The 24307-nt window shown below is 45.9% G+C and overlaps 1 protein-coding gene across 2 annotated transcripts in view; it reads left to right on the forward strand.

Annotated features, from left to right (window-relative positions):
* The first annotated feature begins 2925 nt into the window (after positions 1-2925).
* atp2a3 (ATPase sarcoplasmic/endoplasmic reticulum Ca2+ transporting 3) overlaps positions 2926-24307 on the forward strand; it is a 39259-nt gene continuing 17877 nt past the window's right edge. Inside the window, exons 1-5 of one of the 2 annotated variants that reach the window (XM_035624892.2) lie at positions 2926-3319; positions 14124-14141; positions 14557-14639; positions 20014-20118; positions 20779-20917. In XM_035624892.2, coding sequence (XP_035480785.2) covers positions 3202-3319; positions 14124-14141; positions 14557-14639; positions 20014-20118; positions 20779-20917 — 463 coding nt within the window. In that variant the 5' untranslated portion in view covers positions 2926-3201. The remainder of the gene's footprint in view (positions 3320-14123; positions 14142-14556; positions 14640-20013; positions 20119-20778; positions 20918-24307) is intronic. The other variant, XM_047327592.1, reaches the window with a different exon arrangement.

Below are 24307 nucleotides of genomic sequence, written 5' to 3' on the forward strand. Positions count from 1 at the left end.
CCCAACGTGGTCTCCAACAGTAGACCCATTTGAGCATCTGCATGCTGCGGGGAGGATGTGCTGCAGTAACCTTACACTCAGGATAATGTGATGGAAGGGAAATCTGGAACACCCGTTTCCCTCCTCGCATTTTGATTGGGTGATTCTTCCGCAGTCCTCGGTGAATGTGCAAATTCATTAAACTTCAGCCACTACGTCAACAAACTGCTCATTTCTCCCACAAATCCCATCTCTAAAGGGACTTTACATGCATAAGATTTAAAGCATAATCAGCAATGTATGTTCTCTTAATAAATGATACAGGTTTATTATAGATTTAGGTCGGCTAGACTTCTCTCTACTGCGTGACCACAAGGGTGAGGATACACAACAGGCCAAGAAGAACAGAAACTAAGTTGCTGAAAAGTTTCAGCCAATAGGACGCAGATAGGCAGGGCTGCTGACAAATGTGTGCACACTTTACTGGTGAGGAGTTTAGGTTACACCTGCTGTATGTGCCGCATGAGGTCACCTATGCTGTTTTCCAGGAAGTGACATTTTTCCAGGAAGTTCAATTCCCAGGGGGTGTTGTAAACGATATGCAAAATACTGTTTTGTTTACGGTGAGCGTGGTCCTGTGGCTGTTTCTGGCGCTTTGAGGGACCAATGTTTTTGCCAGAGCATGAGCTCCCGTGAATCATTGATCCATTAAAATGGATCATTTCAGTCACCGCGATTTAGTTGGTGGTGGTGGTGGTGGTGGTGGCAGCGATGTCAAATTGCTTGGGACCTTGTAATGACTCTGTTTATTGTAACACACATCACCAAAGAGACAGGATGATCACTCGAGTACAATCCCTCTCAAGTACCCGGAGTGGATTTTGAAAGCATGAAGTATGAAAGTATAATTTTCAATAGGAAGAGCTCTACTTTGTACCGAAGTCATCTGACAGCATAGTTACTGTACTTTGATGAAGGCTTCACATCTAAAACATTTTTTATCTTTTGTCATGTTTCACCAAGGACACATTTCCCCTCTAAAGAAAATGAAATAAAAGACTTGAAATCGAGTCACTTGAATCTGTGCTCACTTCTTTCCTCTCCCATTCATCATCTCACTGAGATTTACCTTGTGACCCTTTGGAGGGGTTCGACCCCTACGTTCGGGAAGGTAGGGCTTTACTAATGAACTGTATGTGAAGTGGTTCAAATAATTCAACTTGGGCCATAGTAGATGCATTTGTGAATTAATATTAATAATCAATGGATATGATGAATTGTAAAAGTACATTTCATTTCAAGTACAAGTACATTTCGCTCATAATGCTGTAGCTTTACTAAGTGAAAGGTACATTTTTGAACTGTAATCGGAGTGTTTTCATATTGTTGAATTAACACTTTCACTTAAGTAAAGGATCTGAGTGCTTTTTTCGCTCTTGCATATTTCTTATAACAGATCATGAAGTACTTATTTAACAATAAGTTAACCCTCCCAAATTGTTGCAACAATTACAACAACAATTCTTCAGAAAGGTTTATTTTCTTCCATGTATTACATTGAAAATATGTGGACACGATATACCTTTAATTCCCACAGTTGCTTCCTTGGCTTTGATGTATAAATGGGGGAAATCATTTTTCGTATTCAATGTTTTCCTGAACATGAAATGTCCTCCAGCTGGACGGCCCTGCGGGAGGCCCCTGTGTTGGCAAACCATCCCATCTGCAGCAGCGGTGTTCGACTGTCATGGTCCCGAGGACTCCGAGGCTGTTTCTCCACACGCACGCACGGGCCAAGAATGGAGAAAATGTCCCTTCCAAGTCTCCCTGAGAGGGAACAGTCTGGCGATACTGCAAGGACAAGGAACACAGCTGTCGGAGTGTGGGACGTTCTGTTTAGCCCCTATTGTAGAGCTCAGAACAGCTCCGACACCTTTTGTATTGCTTATTCGTCTGCTTTAATTTTGTCTCATCCCAACTGTTTAAAATGTATTTTTCTGTTAGTAAAACGTGTGGTGTGTGGTAAATGAATAAAAACTATGTCAAAAACATTTTTATTTAAATGTTTCGATGCCTCCGGCCTGTGTGAGCTAAGGTCAAGGAACCTTTGCTACAGAATCTCACCCCTTCATCTTACCCTATGGAATATTGGAGCTACAGTGACACTGGCCACGGGCCTCCTCTCTCCACACACGGCCCATGGTCTTATTTCCAACATCTGCCGTGTGTATAAAGTATCCAGAGATTCAGCGGTTACTGCGTGCTTGCCATTACTTCCCTTTCTTTTCTTCGAGTACATAAATACTCAAAGTACTTGAATTGGGACTCTCCTTCTTGCGATTAACTTGGGGGACACCGTTCGCAGAAGAGGACTTTGATTGAACAACACTAAACAACAGTAAGTTCACTTTTTAGTTTTAATTCTAAACTATCTTTGGTACATTATCAAACAGCAACAAAAATAAACACACTCTATACTAGTTCAGGCTGCTCACCACTCTTGAGCACAGGTATTTTTGGGGGTTTGCGACAATTCATTGAGAAATTTCCGTCACTCGTGAGACAAATGCATGAATTCAAGAGTAGACATTTTAAGCGATTTTAATGTAATGTGCAGTCCTTTGTGCAACTGGCCCCCGGGGCCGCTGTGGGCACGGAGCCTGCGCAGTGAGCTACATGCAAGCAGCAGTGTAGTCACAGTGTCCTTGAGCAAGGCACCGTGTCCCAGGGGCACCGATGTGCAGCCGACTGCGTAAAAAACGAATAAGACAAGGAGGCAATTTCCCATTGAGCTAAAAAAAAAAAAAACAACCAAACAAAAAAAAAACAAAACAAAAGAACAGGAAAGCAATAATTCTAAGCGTCGTGTGTTCGCGCTGCGCTCAGGTACGCGCAGCCAATGGGCGCGCGGGAGGGAGTCGCTCATCAGCTGGGGGGCGGTCCGCCCCGGCGCAGACGGAGCGCACCTTCGGATGGAGATGAAGTAGCCGCAGCACTCGACCGACGGAGGAACTGCAGCGTCCGCACCGCCACACCGCAGGGGTTTCTCTCTCTCTTCAGGGGCGGACAGGTGACAGAGCACAAACCGAGCCGAGACTCCGCCGGTGGAAATTACTGCCGTTTGACCTCCCCCCTCCTCCCCGCCGCACCACACTTGCCACAATACATGCATTTCGATACCACATGCCCTTGAATCCGATCGGCTGAGCTCTGTCCGTCAAGATGGAAAATGCGCACACCAAGTCGGCGACCGAAGTTTTGGACAACTTCGGCGTGAACGAGAACACCGGGCTCACTCAGGAACAAGTCAAAGTCAGCGTGGAGCGATATGGGCCGAACGGTGAGTAGTGGTGACACGTTGTCTTCTATTGCATTTCATTCGGCTTGTCGGCGCGACTCGGGTGCCAGGAAACCCAACCGCGGCAGTTGCACTTCGGGCGGTGGGCGCGCGTAAAGACACGACGAGTCCCCCGTGGCGCGCGAGTCAGTGGAGTGTGGCACACTCAGTGATGCACATGCTCGTTTGTCGAGTTCATTGGGCGCGCGTCGCGCGTAGAGAGAGAGACGACTGGACAGGGAAGATATATCAATGCAAATACACTCTGATCGACTGTAATAATTCATAACAGGGCGACTTTTTTTAATTTGCATTCAGCGTGCCCCTCCTGAGGTCGCCTCATGTCAGGTCTGGTGTGAGAGCGTGCCGTGCGTAATGCCCAAAAGAAAGCCTTATTCTTATCGACGAAACCCCGCAGCCCTCCCTGATCAACACACACACACTTGTGTTAACACAAGTGTGTGTGTGCGCGTGTGCGCGTGTGTGTGTGTGAGAGAGAGAGAGAGTGTGTGTGTAAGAGAAGACATCCCCTTGGCTGTCATGCAGGGATCAGGAAGTGCAGAGCAGACATGCTCAGGCCACTATAGTGGAAGAAAGGTGGGGGGGGGGGGGGTCGATCTTGAGCAACCTGTTCCAACAGTTGTTCCTAAAGTGGTTTGTACTTTCCAGTTCGATTTGCAAGATCACAGGGGGAAGTGCGTGTGCGTATTTGGGAGAGATAGCGATCACAAGCACACAAACGTGTACTGTCAAAACAGTAAGGGTGCGAGTCAAATTGCCACTCCTCCTGTGAAGATATGGTTTCTATCACTGGTTGGATGTTGCAGCAGTTCACTGACACCGGCCCCCCCATCATCGTCATTACCACTTGGCGGGTGTATTGAGGAGTGTTGTTCGCGTTGAGCTCGGACCTGACATCACCACACCTTCCCCTCCTGGCCTGTCATTTGCATGTGTGGCCAAGCTGTGGAGCAGAGCGGCACATTGTGCCAGTCAAACAGAAGCCCTTTTGTTGCAGCCAGCCAGCCACCCTACCCTACCCAGGGGGCTTGTGATGACTTCATGGAAAGAAAAAAAAAAAAAAAGCAACGTCTTGCCACAGATAACATCTCTTTCGCTTCTGGCTGGGAACTTCCTGTCTCATGCGAGCGTGTTACAGATAGATGCAGCGAAGGGAATACCATTTTCCCCCTTTTTTGGGCATGAGGGTTATCCACTCGAGCTGCACCTCCACAAGCCCAAAAAACGGGGGAAACCAGCATTAAATTGGCTTTGGTTTTGTTTCCTGTTTTATGTCATTGCAGAGTGATGTGCGTCTGCTACACAGCTCCTTCCCCTCTGCACACAGACCGCAGACTTTGTAGTTTGACTGCAAGACTCTGTGTGAGCCCCGGTGTTTTGTTACAGGGAGACTGTTCAAAGCTGTTTGCGGGTGGTATGATTACCTCGCTCCCGCCGACATGCATGCACCGCGTTTCACCCCGGCTCTAATGGTTAGCAGGATCTGATTATCGGAGGCATCATTAACCTAAATCAACACGTCCACATGTCGGTGTTTATCTCAGTCTGGACGCGAGGGGGGGGTCAAGGGGAGACGAAAAAACGCCTGTCATTTCGCCATCTTTCACGCACTTCTTCAAGGATCTGCAGGAAGAGGAGGAGGCGCTGACATGCGGCGAGGAGGAGGAGGAGGAGGAGGAGGACGACGACGAGGTGTCATGTTTTTGGCTCAGACATAACACTCGTCCGTGGAACGGAGAGGTTTTACACACTCGATTTGCCTCCCTCGTCTCCGGGGTCGGATGCTCACAATCAATACATGAGAGTGTGTGTCCTGCCCCATTACTTCTTCAGACAACATAGTTAGTGGAACCACATTGAGGTTCTGTGTTTTGGCCTGCTCATGGGATCCCCCCCCCCCCCACCACCTTTATCACAGAGTGGCTCGAGTATAGAATCTTGCTTTTTGTCAAAGCACATGAAATATCGTTTTGTCAGTGCCACATTGTAAGTAAAGACAGGCAAGCGGTGTCTAGGCTTCCTGGCTTTTATGTTGGCACTTTCATGTGCTTCCGACTGAGAAACCCCACTGACCAGCGTCAGAGTTGCTGGTCCCCTTCTGAGATGTTGGAAAATGAGCTAAGATGCCACATCTGGACGGTCTCCTCCGGAGAGTCTGTGCTGCGGAAATGGTGGTGGTTGACCTTTTATTCGCAACTCTCATTTAACTCCCACTAGCAGAGCTCTCTGTTATCTGCAACTTCATTCACACTACAGGAGTCCAACCCATTTACTGACAACTACAAGCACCGTAATTTACTTGACACTTTGTCACTTTCATCGCGAAATAGCTGATTCGGATGTACTGTAGTAGAGGAAGTCACAGGCCTCTCTCTCTTTCTTTCTTTTGCTCTCTCTCTCTCTCATACACACACCTACACACACACTCTGTGTGTGTGGGTTGCGCAAAGAATGTTTGTGCTGTTACAGCTTGCGGTGCTTGACTGTATTCGGTGCCCTCACAACCCCCGTTTCAAAGCTATGGTGTGTTCATTTTTAGAAAGTATCAGTACAAGGCCATATTGTCTCCATAGGCAATCAAGTGTCCCGAGGGGTGGGTGGGTGATAAGACTATTATTGATTCATTTCCAGACATTTTGTGCTTTAATCTGACAAAAACATGACCTTCGAAAACAAATGTTAAAATGTGAAACTATTGTTGAATCAAGAGGCATTATTCCTAAAATCCTCACCTGCTCCTCTGGAGACACTTCAAAATGGACTTAGGTTCTAAAATGGTCTCTTGACACTCCCCGCAGGACAGGGGTACAATTGCGCAACACATTCAGGTTAAACAACCTAACAATGCATGTCATTGCACCATCACGTTACAGTGTCCAATGATACACACATATGTTGACTTACAGCCGGAGTACTGTCCAAAAAAAGCTTTCAGCAATGTCAACAACAATATCCGCCGTTAGCCACGAAGACAAACTCATGAGCCTCCTCAACTGCTGGTGCACACGAGCTCCAATGCGCTTCTGTTGATTTCACCGATACGAGGCAGGCTTGAATTCTTGTCACTGATTTAGTGATTAGACGGGTGAGCTTCTTTTCCACAGGTGGCAATGCAACGACCTTCCGGCACCCAAAAGGTGTTTTCTTTTCTATAATTATGCAATGTTATTGCATATTCCTCACTCTAGTTTCTGCCACGAATAGTAATAATTACAACTTCCTCTAGTGGGATCTCACTCACATTTTTTTTTCATTCTCTTCCTGTTCTGCAACTCGACGTGACCGCAGCCCGACTTACTCGCCTCTGCGTTTGAAATAACGAGAGGAGTTCGGCTGCTTCCTGCTCCTCCTCCTTCGCACAGACACAACCTCGATGGCACATTCGCAGCGGCCTCCTCAACCAGGAGGTGGTTGGCTTCTTCCACTGCCACGGAAGCTGTCCAGTTCGAGCGTTGAATATGTGGACACCAGGGTTGCAGTCACACTACGTGGGCTGAGAAAGGAGAGTTAAGTTAAATAAAAAAGTCATTTGAGTCACTTCCCCGTTCTAGTGGGCCCTGTGTGTGCCTGCCTTCGAACAAGCTGTGATCCTGTTTGAGCCTGTCACTTCTCTCCCACCTCTTCATCTGTCAGTCACCATCATGCTGCCGAGGCGCAGGGGGTCTAACGCACTGCTGCCGCCGTCTGCTGCCCGGGCGCTCTGCTGCAGCGCGGTCCGGTCCGCCCCGCCGCGGGGACGCCAGCGCCAAAGGTGCTTCAAGTCGTGGTCTGTGTGTGCACGGAGAGCACATGCTGTACAGTGTGTGTGTATGTGTCTGAACAAGGCCACTGAAAAGCTTTCAGATGGAGATGAACCGTTTGTGAAGGGGAATGACTTGTATGTCAAATAAGTCATTATTGCGTGGAAAAATGAGTTGATACAGGAAAAGCCATGAGCTTAGATCGGATGGGTAAACCTGTTCACTGGGACAGGTTTAGTGAAAAAGCAAACAAGTAGCAATGAGAAGAACAGTGAAACTAATTTCTTATCGTATGTTGACTTTAATATCTAAACTCTTTTACTTTTTGAATTTGAATGAGGCATTTCTTCCTTTTTTTCGCTTCTAGACACCTTGCCGGTTTCCTGCTCTGTGCCTTTTATTCATTCTACACAGACGGGGAATTTGCGACACATTAATTTAAGAAGTAATGCAGCGCGGTGCATGTGGGATGGACTGTGGGAAGAAACTGCGTCCCTGATGATGAACATGCCACCCGCTGCAGCGGTGTGGTTCACTGAGGTGTTTCTGGACAAACCACGGAGCTCGATGGCACGGACTCCGTGCTTAGGCTTTGGCCATACTTGTGAGTAGGATGTCGGTCTGTACATGCAGTTTGTTAGATAATGTGAAATATCACCAGACGCTTCAGTATCCTTCTGGCGTATGAGAGTTTTTTTTAGTATTATTAGTAACTAGTCGTGTTTCTTGGCAGGCTAAAAGAGTGTGGTTTGTTTTCATAAGATGTCCAACGTTTCAAATTCTCCCTAGTATGATTTGCCTCCATTGCTTCGGGGCTCAGATCAGTGAAGTCGTACCGGAGCAGGCATTTGATTGGATAGAACTAGCACTGGTTTCTAAGATAAACCTAGAATAAACCCAATTAAACCTAGAATAAACCTTAATAGCATGATGTTACTGTTAACACAGATATTTAACTCTGCCGTCAGGTAGGGGTTGCTGACAGTTTTTTACACAGCATTCAGTTTCTCCATTTGACTTCTGGTGCCATCCTCCTCACTGGCCTGTTCAGATGTTAGAATAGTGGTTCTCCACACAGCTGTGACCTTAAAGAGGAAGCTCCGAGCCCCTGCGAGATATCAGCTCTGTGCTAATCACCTCATGCATGTCCTGCTCAGTTGACAGGCCCTTTTCCTTTTCCTCTGTAACTAGCCAAAAGCACTCACCATACAGTCTTTTTGTTTTTTTTTAAATGTGCAAGCTTCTTATTTGGTGTGTTTCTATTATGAGTGTTTATTTTAACCTGAACATAATCTGCAACAAGCATTTGTCTAGTTAGAGACAAAAGTCTTTTAGTACTCATCAGCAGTCTCATGTCATCTTTGGCGTGCAAATGTTGGCGGCAAATGAAATTTCCTAATTAGACTGACCAAAATGTGATGATGTCAAGATGACATCTTTAAGAACAGGGTTTTTTTTGGTGAGGGACGGTTCAGTACAAAATGTGAAAATCATAAAACTATCCAATTAAAACAGAACACAAGAGTAATGGTGCAATTTAACTTCGGCACACTGTGTCGTGCGCAACATCCCGAGGAAAAATCCAGTCTCTTGTTTTTCCCTGGCCACGAATTGATGATGTCAGAAACCGTCCAAGCAATGGGCAGCTGCTGCAGCCGCGGAGCTGAATCTCCTGCCATATCCTGTCTTAATTGGGATAGAAGAGATAAAATCTCCACTTTGATACTAATTCTCCTCCACTGACATGATAGTCTCGCTGAGATGAGCCTCACAAAACAAATTATCATGGGACAGCATTGACAGTTGGTGGTACCTTTTTTTTCTCCACTGTCTCCAGCATGAAGAGAATTACAGGATAATCAGTTCATCAATCATAGCAGCTTTAATAATATTAATTGTATTGAACAGGACATTTCATTCCTCTCCTTGTGTCATTTTCCCTCCTGTACATAGTATTATAACTTTCCTTTCACTGATTTGAAATGATTATATCCTTTCTGTTTTTTAGAGCGCACAGCAAAATTCAATGTCATTTCAGCTTAGGAGGGAGTTGGGACGTGTCACCAGGTTTCAAACAGCTTAATATTAGTTCAGAAAATGTTACTGAAAATGTAACCTCGGTCCAGACTTAAATTTATGTTACAGATGTTGGCTGGATTGCCTTTGAATGTTGTAGAGTCATAGTCCCCGGAAGATGCATCCCAATGATTGTGGCGATCTTGGTCCCTTTTTACAAGAACCTTATAAATTATTCACTGTGAAATATCTCAATATTAACAGGATGGATTGGCAAAACATTTAGTGCAGACATTCATGGCCCTCAGAGGATGAATCCTGCGTGCCCTTTTGTCATTGTGCTGCAGAGGGCTGGTCAGTTACTTCGCACCACTTCTGCTCCTGGGCGTGGCTGTTCAGAGGTCGGCCGGAAGACTAAAGGTGGCTGCTGACACTCGGCCACTTGACATGGTTGTGTGTGACTTCCACGGAGAAGGAACGCCTGCCACTGACGCTTTTGTAAATGCGGGAAGCCCTGACTTTGTCAGACTGCAGATGTCTCTTCTGCACTTACCCGTGATGGCCTCGCGTCCGAGATAATAAGGTTATGGGGGTACATTTATAATTTACATTTGATATGGTTAACGCATTCAGACCTTTTCCAGTGGGAGCATACATTAGGACACTGATTGCATATAGGAAGCTACGTTGGACTGCGTCATTAGGGGTTACCGTCATGGTTTTTACCTTCTCATGGTTATTGGACAGACTGGGAGCCGGAGCCACTCACTGAAGCAGCACCGCCGCACCTCTACGCGCCCGCTCTTCTTCTTCTTCCTCCCCGCTCACGCTTCACCAGCTGGCTTCTAGCTGTTCATTTGGTGGTGCGTCTGCTCGCCCGCCCGCCACCGCTCACAACAACTGTGTGGAAGCAGCCCGCGGAGGCCAGGAACGAGCTTGTTCACACCGGAGAATGTGGGGGGTGTTTGATTGCCTGCAGTCAGAGCGTGCTGCATCAAGGCCGGGCGGATTGCTTAGCAGTTATTCTTGGTCAATTTTGACAGACCCTGGCATGTTACCCTGCAAGCTCTTGTTTTTTTTTTTTTTTCAAGGAGCCCTCATGATCCAAGTTGTCATGGTAACTGCTGAACCTTTTTTCTCATGTTTTTAGTTTACACAAGAAAAGCCTGAACTCTAGCTTGTCAATACTGCTCAACCGCTCAGATGTGATGTCTACTGGGGGGTCCTTATAATCTGAGTCGTGATTTGTTAATGGACTCTGTTGGACTGTGCAGGGGTAGAAGGAGCTCGCAGTGAAAGCTCCTTCATCAGCGCAGGGCAAGCGGGAGCGCAGATCGATGCATGTCCCGTTTCCTGCTTTGCTTCCTGACTCTCTGGACGGAGAAAAACCAGCCTCCTGCTGTTGTTGGCAACTGTCTCCAGGAAGTGTCTCCCCTCCGCTTTGCTGCTGCTCGTAAACAAGCTCTTTTATTCATTGTCTGCATTGGGAGGGCAGAGCGGCGAGGTGGGGAGGTACTGTGGGGACACAGTGTGCGAGGGAGGGGGGGGGTGACGGCTGAAGTCAGTGTTCAGGAATGTGCCTGGGCAAGCCTCGGGTTGAAACAGCCCCAATGACTGTGAGGAAATCCTTGGCAGATGGAGGCAGGGAAACCCCGTTCAACAACTCCAGCCCGTTCCCTCCCTCCCTCCCTCTCTCTCTCTCTCTCTCTCTCTCTCTCTCTCTCTCTCTCTCTCCTTCCCCCTTTCTTGTCCTTTCAGTTAGTCTGTCTTTGTCTCCTGCCCTCGAGCTGCAGCCAGCCTGTCTGCCATAAAAAACATTATACAACCGGGGAGGCACAGTAATGGGGAAACGGGCTTATGTCAGACTGGCGGAGCATGGAAAACAGCAGAACCCACTTCTCCGCATTTCAGAGTGCAGCCAAAAGTCCCTCGTGAGTTCAACTGTGTCCAACCTGAACTCTGAAAAGCTTCCAGGAGGCGAGTTTATTCACGGTGACTCACTCGGCTATTATTAAACACGCGGGCCGAGGATGGTCACTCGCGGAGCTGAGAGATGACCTCTGCCCCAGGGTCAGTCCTCCCAGGAAGGCCGTTGTCTAATAGACTATGCAAAACTCATTATGTTCAGCAGATCGCTTGCAGGTTTGACGGGAGGCAGTGTCGGATCAAAATTGTGAGCCTCAATACTTAATAGTCCGTTTGTGCAGCAACAATCAATTCTGCCCAGCCATGGTTTTATTACCAACCAAATTAAGAAAATGATTCCACCTCAACTTATCAATCTTAAATAAATGCGACTACCGGAGACATGATGTGAAATCATTTTTCTTGTGTTACGTGAGCGCCTGCAAGGTTTTTTTATTGTTTCTGGACCGAGGCTGCGCGCTCATGTCTTCATGGGCCTTCCTCTCTCTCCACTGGGTCACGTTTGGTCCTCGCGTTGCTCGGTCTGGTCAAAACATCCAGAACACGAGGTTTTCCACTGCATGAAGGAGAACGCTGCTGTCGTGTAGGGTTACAGCCCACTGCCGCCTCTCCCTCGTCACTTTGCGATGTGCGCTGTAATTGAAGTTCTTGCATGACTTTACGCTGGTCGTAATAAGCATTTCTTACGAGACATAAGCCGACGAATAAGGTGTTGTCGAGGAATTGTACTGTGGCGTCGGGAACTCAGTTTCCCATGAAGAAACAAAAGGAAGACTTTGATGACAGAAAAATGCAGAATATTAAGTGGAAAATGTGGAGGATCAGATGAGTGTTGTCATCAAGTTCTCCAGATTGGGATGGATGTTGTTTGTTGTGCGATGTAACTGTTAGGTCATAACTCATAAGTGGACTTGATGAGGACCCGACAAAGGCGGTGACTAAGCACGTCTGTGTCTCATTGCGGTGACGCTGATCGACGGTTCTCGTCAAGCGGAGTGTTCTTAGAACATGACTGATGTGTCCTCCACTCACCGGTGACTCTTGTGTGGTGGGTGTTGTGCTCTGCTAATCAACTCGGTGGTTAAGATCTTCAGCTCGTACCCTTTGTGTACCTTTTTCTTAATGCATTATTTGGTTTGATTAATGGTTGATGTGAACAAACCGAGCAATGGGTTTTGAAACTTGAGTTTTTGCGGGTGCTCGGGCGCATGCTGATGCACAGAAATGGGGGTTCGTGCAGAAATGCGCCTCTGCACTGACCCCTGATACTGATAAATAAACTCAAGCAGCCGAGGGACCGAGGCTGCAGCATGAATGTCAATGACCAGCACAGTGTTGCCTGGACAAGCAAACAAAAGGTTAGGTTCATTCTAAAAGCCATTCAGACGGGGCTCCAAACATTTTCAGTGATTCATTTCCAACTTTTAACAGTTATTTTTTGTTTTTTTTATTAATTGAAATTGAACCAACAGTGATTGAAAAGCAACAAAAGGCCCCAAAGTTCAAGTGCGTTCTTTAAATTATTCTGTGCGACCAACAAACACAAATGCACTTTTGTTTAATAAACTAAAATGAATTTAAAAAAAATACCCTTTAAGTACCAATAGTAAAAGTACTCAGAGTAATATACTTTATCAGATTATGAGATCATAATTATAGATGAAGTAAAGTGTTCATTAATTTAATGTTGCAGCTACCAATGGGATTATAAACTCTATTACTATTTACTGCTATTTTTCCGAAGTAACTGGAGTGTCTTTAATCATGATGATAAATATTTTAGAGCTGAAACGATTAGTCAATCAACGGAAAAAACACTTTTATTACTTTTTCAAGGTCTTCATACTAGTCCTCAAAGATATTACACCAAACATTGTGTGTTTTTTACTAAGACAGAACAAGCTATTTGACAATGTCAACACCTTCTGACATGTAATGGACTACATGCTTAGTTGAGAAAAAAACACGACAGGGAAAAATAAATAAATGAATTCATATGACAAAACTGAGGCTATACAACTGATGTTCATTTGAAAAAAAAACAATCCAACTTATTCAAAGACACAGTAGAAAAATTCTCATTCACAGATGTGAAACCATTTGTAGGCAGACAACCCACAGCGCAGAAGATGGCCAGTCACACTATCAACGGCCTCAGCTCGGTTATGAAGAGTTTTTTGTGATTACAATATCTGTATTTTATTTCTGGCTCTTATTATACAGCCGGGTTGATTCAGCTTGTTGACGTACAAAGCAGGATGGCGGTTAGGCTACCTTTATAGTTATACAGTATATGACCCATTTACATAAAAAAGTCATTTAATCCTCAATTTATCAAACCATTTAATCATAGTTTGTATTTTTTCATTTTGCTGAAGCAATAAGCCAGTAGTCCTCTCTCTGGTATGGTTTAATAGAGCAAAGCCATACAGAAACAATTGGTGAACTTCCTCCCTTTGAATCTTTGAAGTTAAGTCAATGTTCGGGAGTTCACGAGAGTACAGGGAGGGGACTCAGTGACAGTTGAATTGGATTTCAAGCCTCCTATGTTTACAATAAGTGTTGTAATAGTTGACCTTATGATCAATTTGATATGAATAAAATGCAGGGTGTTTTTTCTTTTTTGTGAAGGGTGCAGTGTTAAAAGCTGTAAGGAGAGGTATGCTTTATCAACGGCCTCAGCTCGGTTATGAAGAGTTTTTTGTGATTACAATATCTGTATTTTATTTCTGGCTCTTATTATACAGCCGGGCTGATTCCGGAGACTTCAAGCTCCATTAAAGGTGGAATTTAAAACCTCCCCGTGTTGAGAACTCACCGGGGAACCGTTTGTCTCACATCCTATTTTACCATTAGACTGGTAGTTATTCACGTGTGCTGTCAATAATTCTCAATGTCAAAAAGAAAGGCAGCAGCAGACATTTTTACAGGATCATTTGGATGTGTGCGCTCATCTCAGACTAAGTTAATGAAATGTAGTAAATTCTGTTGTTCTTACTTTCTCTTCCAACCCCCCCCCCACCTTCCTCTCTCGTCTCCCTCTCCACTCGCTCCTGCCCCGCCTATTCGATTCCTTTACATCTGGCACGGTGTGACATCCACAGAGCTCCCGGCTGAAGAAGGTAAATATTGATTTTTGATCCTCCTCCCTTTACTACCTGATTAAGTGTCTTGAGCCTGGATCTTTTTCTTCTTTGTAAGCTGAGGGGTAAACTTTGGGAGTGTTACACTACTGCAGCTCTCCACCCGTGGACAGACACACACACACACACACACACACGCACACACACGCACACACACACACACCCACACACACACACACACACACACACACACACACACACACACACACTTCTTCTCTTCCTCAAATATAGGGATTGTCTTGCTTTACAGCTGAGAATGAATATGAAAAAAGCCAATGTTAATATATCAATAGATACTTTCTATCCCTGAGTGTAAAGGCACATTTTCACTCCTTTTAATCTCAAACTTGAAATCCTTGTGATGTGATTGGCCATTTGTCTGTGCATATTTCAGGCAAGTCCCTGTGGGAGCTGGTGGTGGAGCAGTTTGAAGACCTCCTGGTCCGGATCCTACTGCTAGCCGCCTGCGTCTCCTTCGTAAGTATGAGCCAGCTTATTAAAATGCCAGTGGCTCTCGTTGTATTCCTTCTCAACATTGATTCTCGAATGTGCCCATGTGGGATTTGAGACCCTAATTGGACATTGGCCTGGAAATTGCCACCTAATAAACTGCTCCATTAGCTCTAGGCGGCTTAATTCCCCTGTTAAAGGCCGTTCAACCTAGTTTGTGGTCCCTCTTCATGTGGAAACTTGTGCATCGCAGGCTTTTCCACCCAGCGTTGATATGGTTTTAGTGAGGGGAACAGGCCGCGCACTTCAGCTAAACTGGAAAAAAGCCATCAATCAAAACTGCCTCTGCTGCAGTGCCTCACACTGTGACCCCGGTTGCCCTCCGAGGGTTGTTGAAGGTCGAACAGGGGTGGAGTGAGGGGGGAATCCTGACTGCATAATAACTTTTCCAGCAATTACAGCACGTCCCCGGAGTCTCGGGATGGAATTGCTGTTGCTATTTCTGAGAGTAGGAAAGTTGCTCTAAAAATGTATATGACACAATAGATCTTCTCTAACCGTTAGTGAGAGGCCCGGAGTGCAGGCGTGGGCTCCGACTGGAGGGCTTTGGAGTGTGTGCGCACTTTTCCTCCTGTAAATCAGGCTTTTCTTACTTTAAAATGGTTGTTCATAGTGGAACACGGCTCCTGCTCCACTGCTGCACTGCTGCTTTGCAATGTCATCGTGGCTTGGAGAAGTTGCTGCTCAATAAGTAAAGCAAAGGCTCCCTGGACCTGGGGCATAAAGCTTCTCTAGTACAAAGAGTCGCTCCTTGAAGTTCTATAAAAACTTTTAGAATTATGATATTTTCTTAGAATTTCCCCTGCCCTGGCAAGAGATAAAAGTTCTTCACAAAGCACCCTTGCCTTGCCAGGAGCATGAAGGAGCACTTTCAAGAGGCTTGGGGGCTTCTCAAGCAGAGGAGAAAATGGCGTTATTGAATTATTTGCGATAAATTTGCCAGCTGCTATGAGAAAGTGGTTAATAACCTATGCGTGAAGAATCCCATTAGTGTGCTCCCCTCTCACTTTCACACCGTGACGCGCACCACCGCCTTTTTTCGCACTCCCCACTGGTGCAGCACAACCGAAAGGGAATGAGGCGTCAATCTGCCGCTCTGCAATCTCCCACGCCTGCGTCTCCTCTTGGCCACTGCTGTAACTGAAGTCTCCTCTTAAGAATGTTTTAAAAGGGTTTGTAACGCTTGTCAAGCCAATCCAGTCAATAGTCAACGCTGGTTGCCCGTCCCGTTGGGTTTTTCTGGTTCTTTTATTTGCGTCCATTGCCATTGCTTGCTTCGTTTACTGGTCTGTGACAGGTCTACGCGCCAAGCAGCGACACTACTAACTGTATGTGCACTGGCCTGCGATCACAGGAGGCGAAGAAAACTGAGCCATCATCCCCTCGTTAATATAAAAATAGCTCAAGTTAAAAAAAATAAAAACATTCCATCACGGTTATCAAGCGTAAATGAAACGGATATCGGCATGGCAACAGGCAACTGCGATAGTAGCCCTGTGTTTTTTAAACATTTTGAAGGATACTTTTAAAACACGGCGTACTGGCTGTGTTTTGATAGAGACAAACATTTTATGATTAGGCCTATGGATTTTCACACCTTTTTTAAAAGAACGCGTTCAACCACACCTCCTCACTGATTCCCTGAGTTGCTCTGACTCCTTGTTTTAATTCAAATCAGGACCTTTGTGAGAGTATTCTCAGAATGTTTGTGAATCCACCGATCCGACTTGAAATACAAGCATTTGTTGGCCTCCGCAGCATCTCTCTTTTAATCACACCCATTTCAGAGCTCGTCTGTTGATCAGTTATTTTCCCATCGACCCCTGCAGCCTTCTTTTAACTTTTCTATTTGCCCACCGTTTTGAATGTCCCCGGTATAATAAGGGAGTGGCAAAAGCTCAGGGAGCTGCAGTGAAAGACGAACCTTTACCTGGGACTCATTTGGATGTTCTTTTGAACATATTCAAATTCAGATCATTACAATCTCTTGCCTCCTTTGCACGACACAAAAGTGCAGCTTGTTGACGTACAAAGCAGGATGGCGGTTAGGCTACCTTTATAGTTATACAGTATATGACCCATTTACATAAAAAAGTCATTTAATCCTCAATTTATCAAACCATTTAATCATAGTTTGTATTTTTTCATTTTGCTGAAGCAATAAGCCAGTAGTCCTCTCTCTGGTATGGTTTAATAGAGCAAAGCCATACAGAAACAATTGGTGAACTTCCTCCCTTTGAATCTTTGAAGTTAAGTCAATGCTGGGGAGTTCACGAGAGTACAGGGAGGGGACTCAGTGACAGTTGAATTGGATTTCAAGCCTCCTATGTTTACAATAAGTGTTGTAATAGTTGACCTTATGATCAATTTGATATGAATAAAATGCAGGGTGTTTTTTCTTTTTTGTGAAGGGTGCAGTGTTAAAAGCTGTAAGGAGAGGTATGCTTTGGTGATGAAGCTTTGGTTTCTTTACCCAAGGAGATTTACTGGCAGCTGGGGCAGTTAACTTTCCACCAGATTCCCTCAATAAGTCCTAATAGCCAAAAGAAATCCTCATCTCTCCATTTCATCATAGGGAAAGTCGGAGTCAGGTACTCTGAGCGCTCTCTGGCTGTGTGCAGTGTCCTTTACCGAGAGGACAGACGTTGTGTTGCCCGCCAGTCTCTCGGCTCCGTCAGAGTTAACGTCCCAAACGATGGGGAATGATGATCTATCGATCCGGCTCAGTCTGCCCTGACTTACACGCTGATGCGCAATGCTCTTCGGCGAATATACTCTTTTATCATTCGATGAGGCCCATCGGATCATCGAAGCACAGATCCACTTTTCTCCTTTACTGTCGCCGCTGTTTTCTTGCTGTGCGGTCATTTCGGGTTTCTATTGAATTTTCAGATTCCGTTGATGAAATAATGGAGGCAGAGGTCGTTTCTGTGCTGCAGTCAGACACTTTTTTTTTCTGTTCAGAAATGAATTGCCGCCTCTGAGACCTATTCTAACCCACTATCACCAGACCAATGTGCATTTGAGAATGGTTCTGGAACCTCCGAGTTCATTTAACGTTTCCACGTTATAAACAGTCGCACAGCATACCTACATCTGATTGAGGGTAGACCGATACCACATATTTTTTCGGGCCAATATTATTACTAGGCCAATAACCGATATTTGAAACCGATATTTGACTAAAAGTGTCAAAAGGCGTCAACAGATTAGAATGACACAAACGCTCAACACAAAACTTTGTTGAAATGCCTTAAAGCATATGTTTTAATCCACAGAACCTTTCAACATGACCTCCACACACAAAGTGCAGGGCGCTATCAGCAGCATTATTATGAAGTTGAATGAACAAACATGGACGGGGCATTTCCCATCCCCATTGGCTTTCCTCTCTTAGTTACTGTATAAATCTTCTCCTTTGCAGAGAAATAGTTTTGACCAGTTTGAGGACGTATTGAAATCGGTCTGAATGCAAGGGGGGCCAGACCCATCTGCAAGAGCGAATGAAAAGAAGCTCACCGATATGTTTCCATGCTATTCGTGTCCAGGAACATCAAGTGGCCAGAAATATTATGCATTTTTATAAAGTTATTTTAAGTCTGCCGGCATATTCAACTTGAAGGTTATTCAGTATTTCATCGTCACTGTCTGGCAAGTTTATTTGTGTAGCACAATTCAACAACAAGGCAATTCAAAGTGCTTTACATAAAACATTAAAGCATTGGGAGGAAACACATGAAATCATATTAAAACACAATACAATTGTATTAAAATACAATGATTAAAAAGAGACATTAAAAAGACATAATAAATAGAGGTGATAAAAGTTACAGTGCAGTAAAACAGATGCATAGATAGTTTATTTACTGAAAGGCAGCAGCAAACAGAAAAGTCTTCAGTCTGGATTGAAAAGAGCTGAGAGTTGCAGCTGTCCTGCAGTTTTCTGGGAGTTTGTTCCAGATCTGTGGAGCATAGAAACTGAAGGCTGCCTCTCCAGGCAGGTAAAAGAGCATTTGTTTTCAGGAAAACTCGCGTCATCCTCTCTATTTTAGCTGTTGACTGTCTTGTGATTAAAACCACTCGTGGCTCACGCTCGGGGTAAACAGTCTTCCCAAAGGACAATTGCACCACAGTAAGTAGATCTCACGAAATCGGTACGTAAACGTTAATGTGTGCGTGACTGTGCTGCCATCCAAGAGCTTTGCTGTACTGCTATTAGTCTGTGCTCCTGCAAACTGGGCTTCATACGAACGACAGTGTTTTAAATTAGTCCAGCTCCTTCGGTGTAATCTCGTCGATTTTTTTTTTGGTGATTTTTTTCCGAATGATCTAATTTCCTGCAGGATTTAATTTATTTTTATTGCCCTTGTCACTTTAGGGATCGTCTCGCTGCACTAGGCAACACAACATTTGGGGTTTTTTTCTCGCTGGCGTGTGTTTTCTATTTGTTTTTCACCCTTTATTCAGAATTTTCTTTTTTTTAAACACACCCTTCATTTGTTTTAATTAATTGTTCAATATTTAACCAGTGTAATGTGTATAAAGGAACTTGCAGAACCTTAATTTCAACGAACCAGAATATATAACACAGTCTACTGAGTGGATGAAGAAATGCCTATTAGACTTATTAGAGTTACAGTTTTATTATATTTGTTTTGAATGCCTGCAGCCACTTATCCTGCTGGATGTGGGACATGTTAGCTCTTCTTGAGTTTCCACTGTGCTCTGCAGTATCTTGCTCTTGCAGTCCTTCCAGCTCTTCCAGCCTGAATCTTTTGCAGCCTATGACTGTATTTACAGGACAGGCCTGGACTCTGGTCATTTCTTCATTCAAGTCCCTCTGAAGTGAACCCTAACCCCGGTGGTATCAGACTTTTTACCTTGACGTAATGTATAAACAGTTCAAATAAAAGTAATGCATAAATGGCTGCAAATAACAAGCTAAAGGGAACGGATGAAGAGTTCTAGAGAAATGGTTGAAATGACCAGCTTCTGTAATTTTATTCAAACTTAATTTTGATCAAAAGTGTTACATAAATAGCATCCACCTTAAAATAGATTCAAATAAAAGCACTCGGCGCATGGCGGGTGGTGTCAGTCAAGCGGTCCCCGGATTCCTCGAACTGAAGTTGGTGAACCGCCACTGTAACAACACACACTACAGCCCCTGTCACGGTACCATTTTTTGGTCTGGCTCTCTTTCTCCAGGTTTTCCCTGCTCCGCCATTCGGGCATCCTCCCAGGCATGTTTCGGAGCAATCCGCGTTTTGAACATTTTGAGCTGCCATGGGACTTTCGGGAATCCAGCGTAATGTGTCATGTGTGTTGTGTGTTCTTCTAGGTGTTGGCTCTGTTTGAAGAGGGAGAGGAGACAACCACCGCCTTTGTTGAGCCTATTGTGATTCTTCTCATCCTCATTGCCAACGCTGTGATCGGGGTCTGGCAGGTGAGATACACCTTTCCATCGTGCGTCCCTGTGTCTATGCAAATTTGTGTGATGGTTTCTTTCCAGGTTGTGTTCTCAAGGGTTGCAAGGGTCCAGTCCAGCGGGTGTTTGCACGATTCATCTTTAGTGTCTTTTTGCCCATGTTTTATATTCAACACCATTCTGTTAACATCCTGTTGTCCAATTGGCCCATCGCTATGAGGTGAGGATGATCACAGTGGAACAGTCGAGTCCAGGTCAAAACATAAACAAACCATGGAGCTCATGCAAAATCTCAACTCATCTCTTGAGAGGAAGCAGGAATTTTTGATGTAGGTGTCAAAAATGCAGACAGGGCATCCAGCAGCCCTTTAGGAGAGAAGTCTTTTTGCGTTGCTTTCCTGCTGTTAGGACACAATGTAACTAGTGGATTATTCTTGGAAGCAAACCAAAATTACTTGTACATGTAAACTGGCTTTTTAAACTTCAGAAAGGTTTAATTTAATTTTCAGAAGAGTCTCTTTCTCTCTTTGAGGGCTTGGCTTGCACATGTTTCTTCATGACACTAAAAGAGAACCATATGCAAAGAGATTGAACTAGATGCGTTTTAAAACAACATGTTGACATTGTTCTCTGCATTGGCTATCTCTTTCCCATGTTCTGGCCGTTTGCCTTTCGCAGGAGCGCAACGCTGAGAATGCCATCGAAGCCCTGAAAGAGTATGAACCAGAGATGGGGAAGGTGTACCGCATGAACCGCAAGGCCGTCCAGAGGATCAAGGCCAGGGACATCGTCCCGGGAGACATCGTGGAGGTGGCAGGTGAGCTGCGCCCGCACCCAGCGAAACCCTCCCTGTCCTAAGTGATGCTTTGTCTGCCCTGAGAGGACCCTCTGTGCCCGCACGCCACCGCTGCCACTGACATGCACAGAAACACACACGCTCGCACAACTGCAGCCGCCCATTCATGAGTCTGGAAAACCTGTTGGAATATCTCGGGAGTAGATTACATAAGAGCCTTTTCTCTGGATGTGCAGGTGCCAGGGCTCTTATCCAGTTGTGTCTATTTGTGTGTGTGTGTGTGTGTGTGTGTGTGTGTGTGTGTGTGTGTGTGTGTGTGTGTGTGTGTGTGTGTGTGCGTGTGCGTGTGAGGTTCGGTGTAAGTGGCTGTGGTCACCCCATGTATTTATGGCCCAGTTTAATTTTCCAGCGCTCTCCCCTTCCCTCTGCTTTCCATGCTCTCAGTCTCACCACCTGGACACTGCTGGATGTTTGTCAGCTGCTCACTCACACTCTCCTACGTTGGATACACACAATTCCCCTGCTGTAAACTCGCCCATGTGTGGGCAGCCTCAGCTAAGAATAGTCTTGTTGTCACTCCGCTTGTGTTTGCCAGAGTTAATGTGCAAGTGAACACACACACACACACACACACACACACACGCGCGCAGCACCAAGGAGATCACTTCACCCATAAACATAGTCGGTTTTGGGAGCGCAATAATGTTCGCCGTCGCATGGCTGGTGATTCGCCTCAGACGGTCTCAGTGATGCATGGGAAAAGAGGCAGAGCTTGGGAAGTGTGTGTGTGTGTGTGTGTTTGTGTGTGTGTGTGTGTGTGTGTGTGTGTGTGTGTGTGTGTGTGTGTGTGTGTGTGTGTGTGTGTGTGTGTGTGTGTGTGTGTGTGTGTGTGTGTGTGTGTGTGTGTGTGTGTGTGTGTGTGTGTGTGTGTGTGTGTGTGTGTGTGTGTGTGTGTGTGTGTGTGATCACAGCGTTCATTCATAAGCGCAGCACGGAGAGGGATTATACACGCCGCGCTGGTTACAGCGAAGCCTCGGCTCAATTTGATTGGCACACGAGCGGTTTCAAAAAATGGAAATTGAATCATCCGTCCAAGTAACGATCGCAGAGGTGTCTTGCTATTTAAAGTGCATACGTTTACATTACCCGTAAGCCGTGTCTGTGCGAGTGTGTGTTTATGTCACAGGTAAGCACCTCCTTGGAATTTGGGCTTGTTGCAGCCAGTGTTCTAAGTCGCATGTACGTGCGCAGCCTAAACACAGACAAGCCCACGCAGGTAGCGAGCACCAATCTCTCCCCCCCCCCCCCCCCCCCCCCCGATCTGCCACCACCCTCGCCGGCGCTGTCAACACCAGCAGCGTCGCCATGACAACGCTCTGCTCGGCTCAGCTGTGTCGCCGGAGTTCACAAGGGGGCTGAGGTTTGACGACACCTGCGATGACGGTGTGGAGGGATGAACCAGCTGCTGTGGGAGTAAGGCGTCTGACATCGCCGCCGGCAGTCGGCAGCCGCTTGCGGATCCATGTTGGTTGTCCCGTGGCGTATTGATGGCGGATAAAACAGACTAAAGTTCCAATGCTAACTCCTCTTCTGTCGATTCATATTTCTCTCCCCTTAAAAAATGAGCTGGTAAAATATCGTAGTTGGATGCAAATAGGTATGTCATTGCATCCGGGAGAGGAGGCTGGATCTTGATGTAATGTAAGAGTGAAACTGTTGAAGACGAGGCACTCGTCATCAAGGCTGGAATCCCAGGTTAAGTACCAAAGTACATTTAGTGTCCGAGTTTATTTCGACTAGAGGTATGACGGTAATATTATGCAATCTGCTGCGTTTTTGTGAAATACATACAGCCGTATATCCGGCTCTTCGTTCCGTCTGTTGCTAAGCAGTTCTTAAACAGGGGTAAACAGCCGAGGTAGGTGCCGCACCACACGCTCCTCTCACCCCGCGCACCGAAAGATGTAGCGATATTGTGACAAAGAAAACAAATTAATATTTTCCTTTCCCCACATAGATTTCCCAGGCTTTTCCTGTGCTTCAGATTAGCCCGCGGTCGTTCCATGGGAACCTGATGTTGGGGGGGGGTAAAATAAGCTGCATGCAGGTCTCGGAAAAAGGACACTGTTGACCACAAGAGCCGTTGAGGGAGTGATATAAATATATTTACTCAAGTTTCCGCCGCTGCTGCCCGCCCGCCCGCCCGCCTTTTCGTAGGTGCACTCCGGCGGTGCCAGCCACCGTTACGACACAGTTGTGATTTGCTCCTCCACTGGAACTTTCCTCGCTTGGTTTTTTTTTCAAATGGAGTTGACTGCAGCGGTCAGATTGTCAGGAACTCGGAGAGGGTTTGCACCAAGCCATTCCCAGTATCCAGTCACGGTTACCCTGCACGTGAATGGAGACTACTTTGCCGGTATATTATGCAACATTCAGTTTTTGTGTGGAGTCCAGGTTTTACCAAATGGAAAGAGAGTTCTAAATGTTCCAACCAGCTGACTTCCCTGTGTGTTACGATCCAATGATATCTTTTAAAAATACATTTCCTTTTTTTTTGCTTTCATACCTGAGTAACTAATAGCAACGGCCAAACAAATGTATGATCTTCACAATGTTGACAAGACTTTCTATCTGAACTCACGGCTGCATTAGGATTCAAAACCTCTCCCCTGGCAGATGGAGAGTGTCTGTGGGAGGGCCGTGACAGAATGTGGCGGTTTGATGGGGAGCGGGAGTCTGTGGGTGGGCGTTTGAAAAAGGCCTCTCTTTGCTGCCCTCGGCCCAGTCCTGCTGCAGTGAACCTGTAGCCCCCCAGCCACCTCCCACACACACACACACCTCTCTCCCCCTCCGCCTCTCCCGCTGTTCTCCTCTCACAGCCCAGGGGCGTCAGACGGAGGACGGTAGAGGGATATGGAAATGGAAGTAGGGCGGCCTATTCAGTTGTGCACAGTATGGTCCCTCCAGCTGGGTCTCTCGCCGTCGCTCTGTCCCGTCAGGAGAAATTCCCCCTCGAGTCTCAGGGGAGCGTTGAGCTCATGTCAGAAAGGACACGATGGAGCTCAGGCAGAGATGGGAAGAGACCAAGAAGCGAACACCCAGAAACTCATCAGCATGAGGCCAATCTGAAAACCATGTCACGGGGGGGGGGAGTGTGCCCGCGCAGAGGCCGCACTGCCTTTTCTTTGAGTGTCGTCGTCGAGTGTACGACTGAGGACGAGTGGGAGCATCGACAAGATGTCCAAGCTTCTTCATGTTGAAAAGCTGTGGTAGGTTCACAGTGAGTCCTCGTTCTTATCGGTCGGAGGCACTGACACTCTGTCGGCGTTAATGAGAGCCTGATTGTGCAAAGTAATGATCCGTTCAAGTGACCAGATCTCGCCGCTCAGACCTCTGCTCTGAGATATCGAT

Source organism: Scophthalmus maximus, chromosome 2, assembly GCF_022379125.1.
Source record: "Scophthalmus maximus strain ysfricsl-2021 chromosome 2, ASM2237912v1, whole genome shotgun sequence".
NCBI lineage: Eukaryota > Metazoa > Chordata > Actinopteri > Pleuronectiformes > Scophthalmidae > Scophthalmus > Scophthalmus maximus.